The following is a 7,801-nucleotide window of genomic DNA, read 5'->3' on the forward strand; positions in this document are numbered from 1 at the left end:
GTAGTAGTAAGAAATGTTGAGAGCTGAGCAATGAGCAAAGCGCAATGGTAGCAGTAGTGTCTGAGAGTGTCCAGCTAAGACTGCGTTGGCAAACATCAATAATCATTTTGGCAATGGGGCTGTCTAGTCTCAAGGACCCTTCTAACTTACTGTAACTGTAAAAACCCCCACTTTGATTCTCTGCATGCTTGACACGTGTCCTCACCTGCTACATATCTATGACTACATTCACAGTTACCTATTATTTACAAAAAAAAATAATATATAAAAAATATAAATCCCACATTTGAGCCATTTTACATTTAAAAACCAAACACAAAAAAATAAAAATAAAAACATGTTTTTTCACTCTATTTCTCTGTCTACAGCTCTACTACTACCTCGGCCACTGTGAAAATTTTTGCTGCTCCAGACAGAATCTTTACCCTCTTACCTTAATTTTAGCTACCAAAAAGATCCACTTGTTTCCACTCATCGCTCTCTCACTGCCCCAACTCACTAATTTTTATTTTTATATTTTTTGGGTTCAAAGCTAAAGCCTTTAAACAAAGGTGGATTATATAAGGGAAATTATAAAGAAGAAGAAAAATAATTAAGATTTGCCTTTCCTTTCCTCTCTGCATATTTGACAGAGAGAGCTGTCGAACTTTCTCTCTTTCTTTTCTTTTGTTTTCTTTTATTTTCTTTTACTATATTTTTAATTCTCTTATTACAAAATACAAACCACCCTTTATTGATGGTGTTGTATTTCTGCTTTTTCTTCTGCAACAACAAGAACAACAAAACCCCTTTTTCCCATTCCATTCTTTTGTTTGTTCAAATTCTCTAAGAAAAGCTGAAAAGCCATGTCAGGTCTGTATAACCCCAACTTCTCACCTGCAAGAGCTGCTTCCCCACAGATTAGAAGCAACCCAGATGTTGACAGGTATGCCTCTCAAGAACTAGTAATATAATACTAGGAGGGAGAAAAATATAGTCTTTTGCTCAGGTTGTTGAATTTAATTTTGTGTGTTTGTAAATCTTTGAGTGTTTTGATCTAAGTGGGGTTGTTGTTTTGCAGTCAGTACTTGTCAGAGCTGTTAGCAGAGCATCAAAAGCTTGGACCTTTCATGCAAGTCCTTCCGATATGTAGCCGGCTGTTAAATCAAGGTCACTTTCTAAATCTTTGAATTTTGGATCTGGGTTTTTCATGGGGTTTACCTTTTCTTCCTGTTCTTTTTCTGTCTTTACAACACTGTTAGTGGGGTAAGAAATGTGCTTGTTTGTATGGGGGTTTAGATCGGTTAGATTGTTCTTAACTTTTAATTGCATGAAACTTAGCCACTGGCTTGCACAGTACTCCACAACGATTGTTATATTTCATCGTGCATCCATCTTTTGAGTGTGGAATTCCCTGCACTCCTGGCTTGATGATATCTTAGATAATGTTATATTTATGTTTTGCAATGGGGAAGTTGGGAGTCTCATGAAAATATAATCTGAATTATCGAGTTTTTGATAGTTACTGAATTCTCAAGTTGGTTTGTGTAGAATGGAGTCAACTCAATAATCAGTTTAGTTTCATTTGATTTCCCAAATATACCTTAGTATTCGAATTTTTAGCAAATTATGAAAATTTAGTTGCAATGTATGGTGTAGTGTGATACATTGCAACCGATATGCAAAGAAAATTGGTGTATCTGTATAAAACAGGTAATTGGTAACAATTTCTATACCATTGAAAGGCCTATTGCTGTTATACATGGTCTGGAGACAATATTTTAACTGAATATGAATTTGATTGCAGGCAAATGGTCTTATACTGGGGTTGGTTTGAACTAGACATAGGTGGTCTGCGGTAATAACTTGTATGCTGAAATTATGAAAGATAAATATAACGATATGGTAGACAATATAACATCACACATGTTGACTGTAATGTTTTGGGGTTTCAGTGTTTTTTTTTATATCATAGAATTGGTAATGAGAATGCTGGGTAAGAATCTGGCAAACTTTCACTAGTGGGTTTCAATCTATGGAGATAATAAAACATTCGCTAGTTTTGTTATTTTGGAGTTTGCTAGTGTTCTAATCCTATTATGTTTAAGAACATGATTTTAAGACAAAAATGAACTGCTGGAGTCTAGATCATTTGAGTAGTTGTCCTCAGTAGACCTACTCACTGATTGGAACTAATGCATTTAGCTTTATCTACTTCCCAATCTTTCTACGATTGATACCAACATGTAGGGTGTCATTTCTCCTTAGACAGAAGTTAGATTATAGGTAAATTCTGTCATAGTCTTTTATTCTTTGGGGCTTGTCAACCTGCAATGTTCTTCAAATTCCTCCCTTTTTGGCAATGCCTCCTTCTTTAGTGTTATATTTGTTAATAACAGGGGTTAGTTTCTCATCTGAAATGCTCTTTAATGTGCAGAAATTTTACGGGTTTCTGGGATGATGTCCAACCAAGGTTTTAGTGACTTTGATAGGCTTCGGCATAGAAGCCCCAGTCCCATGGCTTCTTCAAACCTCATATCAAGTGTCACTGGGACAGGATTAGGTGGCTGGAATGGCCTTCCTCAGGAGGTAATTGTTTTATTATTATTATTTTTTCTATCTAGTGTTGACTACTGCTGACAAATAAGCTTGCAAATGTGTGATCTGTGTTGAGTCAGGGGTGTTTCCTCCTCTGTCCAATGTTTACTTCATAATTGAATTTGGGTAGATTATTCATACATCCAATTTGTATAATTGGAAGGCACTAAGATAAGGGTTGAGACTGCAGCAATGACAGATCAAGCCTATTCCGTTTTATACACCAATTGAATTGTATAAAGTAGTGGAATCCGCTAAGAAAAACCAGTTCATTGAGAATGGGGTCAAAATTTAGACGAGGTCCATGGTTGCTGTGTGTAGGTCAAGGATCATTTTAGTGGATGGACATTTAAAGTTTTTACAAACGACTTGTGTCATTAAAGGTAAAAAAAAAACACTCTGGTCCCATACATTACCGTACTGAAGCGAATGAATCCAAGAAAATTATTGACTTGTTGACCCACTTTTTACTTCATAAAACTGATACTTTGGAAGGAAGGGTGGTCAATAGAAAAAAAGAAAAGTAGTTCACAAATGTCCAGTCTAAAATATATGACTTCTGTGACTCTTGCTGGTTTACAACTTTCCCCTGATTCCCTTTATTGTGGCAAGATTTGCGCTGGTGCACTTGATAGCATAATGAGGACTTGATTTGAGAGAGGAGCTTTAAATTGATAAATTACACAGTTGCTGTTTAATCTGATGTATACATCCCATGTATATAAGGTTTCTTTATAATGAACTATTTTTTGTTTATAAATAAAACAGAAAAATGATGAACATATATATGTCCTTTTTTACTCAACCATTGATCTGTGTGACAGTGAGAGTACTTTTTTTTTTTTCTCCCTTCAATCCATTATTTTTTTAATATTCACACACTTGAATAAACTGATATTATTTTAATGTTATCCTCCTATCATTCTGGAAATACATGGTCTACAAAGTATATGATTGCCAATATCAGTTCAAGCTCACAAATGTTGTGAAGGTGGGAAAGTTAGACAAGTAAAAAGTATGCTTGACTTAATGAGCAACCTGATTTTCACATGTAATTTAAGCTCACCAGAGGACTGTCTTATTTTTTCATGATGATATACTTTACCTGTATGTCACAAGATTCATTAGGTGTATCCAATTTTGATCTAGGCTGGCGCTGGGCTAGTGCAAAGAAAAAAAAGAATGAGTTATCTGTCTGACCATACTAATATTTTTGTCTTTTGGAGTTATGTGAGGGTTGTTGCAGTTCATGATATGTTTTGATATGCTTTGTCTGCATGTTCATCTCTGGTCCACGCTGTTGTTGGCTGCCTTAATATAGTCTTCGCTTAAAACTTGGATTTTTTTTTTTTTTTTTGGATAAGTAAGATTATTTTTGCTGTCTGCATTGATCCTTTCTGCTTATATTCTGCTCTATACATAAGAATATTTATTGAATGTTCTGCATCTGGAAAACCACATGCTATTGTTTTTCTCTCCCTATTTTTTTCATTAATTCTTTCATTTTGAGCATCTTTATATAAAATTTTAAGCATCTTTCATTACATAACAGAGATTAAGTGGACCCCCTGGAATGACAATGGACTGGCAAGGTGCACCAGCAAGTCCTAGTTCCTACACTGTCAAGAGAATTTTGCGTTTGGAAATTCCAGTTGATACTTACCCAAATGTAAGCTTTAAACAGAATGCTAGTGTATGAAGTTAGATGTGATTGCCTTTATACACTTGTTCCACCAATTTAGAAACAGAACTTTTTAACTAGTAACACCTGAAGTACTTGTTTATTTATGGATGTTTAGTTCAATTTTGTTGGGCGGCTTCTGGGCCCAAGAGGCAATTCCCTGAAACGAGTGGAAGCAACAACAGGCTGCCGTGTATATATTAGAGGGAAAGGGTCAATAAAGGATCCAGACAAGGTAATACACACCCACACCACTCTTTCCAGTTCTGCTGCTATTAGAAATGCATTTTTTTTTCAATGATGATTCAGGCAAAACTGGCATGGAAATATAATGCTTTTCTTAATGTGCCATTTGATGTGACATTGTTCATGTTCAAGATTGGTTTTAATTTGCATGTTAAATTATTTTCTGTTCTTTTCAATCTCAAGGAAGAAAAGCTAAGGGGAAGGCCGGGCTACGAGCACCTGAATGAACCACTCCACATCTTAATTGAGGCTGATTTACCTGCCAATGTTGTTGATATAAGGCTGAGGCAGGCACAGGAAATTATTGAAGAATTGCTCAAACCTGTGGTATGTACCTCTAACCTAGTTTTATTGCTTTATATTTTGAAATTGGACATAGTTTTATCGCAGATGATTATTTCCACTATTTGTAACATGTCCTGAACCTCTATTGTTCATTAGATATGTTTACTTGTTCTTTAAGACAGCACATAGATGGAAAATTTGATCAAAATTGAGGCATTTGTATAATTAAGCTGCAGAGGAGTCTGCTCTTCCATTTGATGAGAATTATTTTAGGAAGCAATGGGAGCAAATAGTCACACTGACTCTATAGTAAATCTCTATGGTTTTCCTTGGTATAGCCTTCTGCTCAAGCTTGAGGTTAACTTGAAGCAGTTTTTCTTTTCTTAGCATCTGTTTTTTTATAAGAATTAGGGCCATTTTGGTGGTCAAGACTCAAGAGGCAAGCATTCAGTTGAGGACACTTTCTGCTCGCCATATCTCTTAGAAACTTTTCACTAGAAATTGACTTAGCAAGTAGAATTAATTCTTGTGTAAGTTGCTCCCACTCACAGCCTTACAATCTCAGTTAAGAAATAAGTTAAACAATCAGAAGAATTTCAAAGTCTGCTAGGTTGAGCCATGCACATCCCTCCTTCCCCACATAAAATTCTTACTTACAGAAGTTATGTGCAGTAGTTTCTAGTCAATTCTCCTTAAATATATTAACTAGTAGCATTTTTGTCCTTAGTTTTGACATAAGCTTTCCATCTTTGTCTCTCATCAATATACAGGACGAGTCTCAGGATTTTATTAAGAGGCAGCAGTTGCGTGAATTAGCTATGCTAAATTCAAATTTCAGAGAAGAGAGTCCTGGGCCAAGCGGTAGTATCTCTCCTTTCAATTCAAGTGGCATGAAACGTGCAAAAACAGGACGCTGAGCTCTCTCATTATTCCCAGTCTGAAGTGCTTTGTGCTCTGCTCCAGAAATTCTGGCTGAAAATACCTTGCCATCCGTCTCAATTCAGCACAGCTACAAGAGATTATAGGCTAACAGTTCTTGGTGGTGAGCTTTCGGGTGGGTTTTTCCTATTTTTTGTTTTGTTTTTTGTTTTCTTTTTTTGGAACAGAAAGACAAAAAGGAAAAAAAAAATAAACCAAAAAGAAAAAGGAAAAAAAAAAAAAGCTATATAGTTGAGTTTAGGTTTGTTGAGGTCAGTTTTTCCTGTAAACTTAATACATTCATTGGATTTATTCTTGTGTTAGTGACTTTTGAGAAGTGTGGAATATATATATAATATATTAATGGTGCAAGTATTAGGCCTAAAGACAAATGTGGGTATTAGACCTAAAGACAATGGACCACATTTTCTTTAGGTACATCATGTTCCATATTTTTTAAAAATTAGCTGTGTTGGTCATATCTTGATTCTCTTGACCATCTCAAGCATTTTTTTTTACTTTTATTTTTTCTTTGGAGGTATTTAATATATTCAGAATGATGCATAATAGAGTGCCTGTACAAGCATAAAGTTTTCTACCTTTTGGTGGCTTTAAATGGTCAGTGTGTAAGCTGAATGTTTCAACCAGGTTTTGATGGCTTGAAGTATTGAACTTGTAAAATTATAAGTATTGGTACTTTGGTAGGTAATGGGGGCTTATCAAAAGCGATCCAAGTTCTCACCCGGTGCATGTTTGCCCTCATTATTATTTTTTACTCTCACAACGCTTTTTGACTCACGCTGTGAGAGGAAGAAAGTATATGTCTGATATATGAGATACATTCTCTTTTTCTCAAAAAAAAAAAAAAAAATGACACATTCTCTTTAACATCTCTCTCTAACTCTCTAGCTAACCGTCCTTGTCGCTAGCCTTGCATCAAAGACATTTTTTCTCATATATATGAATGGAAAAATGGAGTGATTCGGTGTAGATAAGCATGATGGATGGTCCAGGCAATCGTTTTCATTCTAATTGATCCATTTTTTATTTAAATAAAAGGACATGGTAAAGGAGGCAGATTGCTAATGGCCAATTGTATTACTAGCTAGTATTGTGCCCGTACAATGCAGACTTAATCAATAATTATATGCAAATTAGATAAAACATATCAATAATATAATTAAATTGAAAATTTTGAATGTATAAAGTAGATTTGAACTCCTTGGTAGTAATGCTACATAAAACTAAAGGCAAATTTAGTACATTGAGATGGTGATTACATTAGAATAAGAACCAGTATTTTAAGAAATACCAAAAAAGAAGAAGAAGAAGAAGAAGAAAAAGAAAGAATGAAATAACTAATTATATATGACAAACGGAAATACAGCAATTGCTTCTCTTCTTAATTTTCTTTCAATGAAATGAAGTGCAGGTGAAATTATTCAGTATTTGTATTGGACCATACACGTGATTCTTTTGTTCGATTGGCAAAGATTATTTTTGCCAACTTATTTTACTATTAAGCTATTTTTGCTATTATTCATGGGTCTTACTACACTTTTTAGTACTATTCATAAGTCTCAATGTACTATTTCAGCTAACTTTTACCTTTATTTACAGTACTTTCAACAAAAAGTTTTCAATTTTAGTAAAATAAGCGGATTCTAAACGAACACTTAATCAATACAAATAAATCATTAATAAGGATTTCAGTGATTATATGAACTCCATAGATTTAGATGTTGATACTATACAACTTCTTATTGGTTGGGAGGACAAAGTTTAGTTTCTCAAATTTAGGGGTTAAACCCACTATAAATAAAGTGCATAGGAATATACATGATTTATTATGATAATATTATGGATTTATTGTTACTTCCATTTTATCAAAAAGCATGCTGAGATTAGGTTGAGAAATTGTATGGATTCCCCTATAATAATGCATTCAAATGCATATAAACGGTCAAAAGACTTGTTTCCCCGTTTGAGATTTTCATTTTTTGGGTTCAAGAACACTCCTACCCCCTATGTTTAAGTAGAGACATAACTAAAGGACAAAATGGTTAAAATGCAACTCTAACTCCCACTAAAACA

The 7,801-nt window shown here is 34.5% G+C and overlaps 1 protein-coding gene across 1 annotated transcript; it reads left to right on the forward strand.

The window, feature by feature from the left end:
• The first annotated feature begins 528 nt into the window (after nt 1-528).
• Nucleotides 529-6,223, forward strand: LOC115954163 (KH domain-containing protein At3g08620). Its single transcript, XM_031072068.1, has 7 exons — nt 529-925; nt 1,061-1,149; nt 2,417-2,568; nt 4,130-4,246; nt 4,377-4,493; nt 4,688-4,831; nt 5,560-6,223. Exons 1-7 carry the CDS (start codon nt 846-848, stop codon nt 5,704-5,706), a joined length of 846 nt encoding a protein of 281 aa, XP_030927928.1. The 5' UTR covers nt 529-845; the 3' UTR covers nt 5,707-6,223.
• The last annotated feature ends 1,578 nt before the right edge of the window (nt 6,224-7,801 follow it).

This window comes from Quercus lobata, chromosome 7 (assembly GCF_001633185.2).
Source record: "Quercus lobata isolate SW786 chromosome 7, ValleyOak3.0 Primary Assembly, whole genome shotgun sequence".
Lineage (NCBI taxonomy): Eukaryota > Viridiplantae > Streptophyta > Magnoliopsida > Fagales > Fagaceae > Quercus > Quercus lobata.

Excerpts from the sequence above, each read along its gene's own strand:
- LOC115954163 (XM_031072068.1), top strand. The coding sequence starts at position 846 with ATGTCAGGTCTGTATAACCCCAACTTCTCACCTGCAAGAGCTGCTTCC. Across the intron at positions 1,150-2,416 it reads TAGCCGGCTGTTAAATCAAG|AAATTTTACGGGTTTCTGGG; the intron begins GTCACTTTCTAA and ends TTTAATGTGCAG. Across the intron at positions 4,494-4,687 it reads CAATAAAGGATCCAGACAAG|GAAGAAAAGCTAAGGGGAAG; the intron begins GTAATACACACC and ends TTCAATCTCAAG.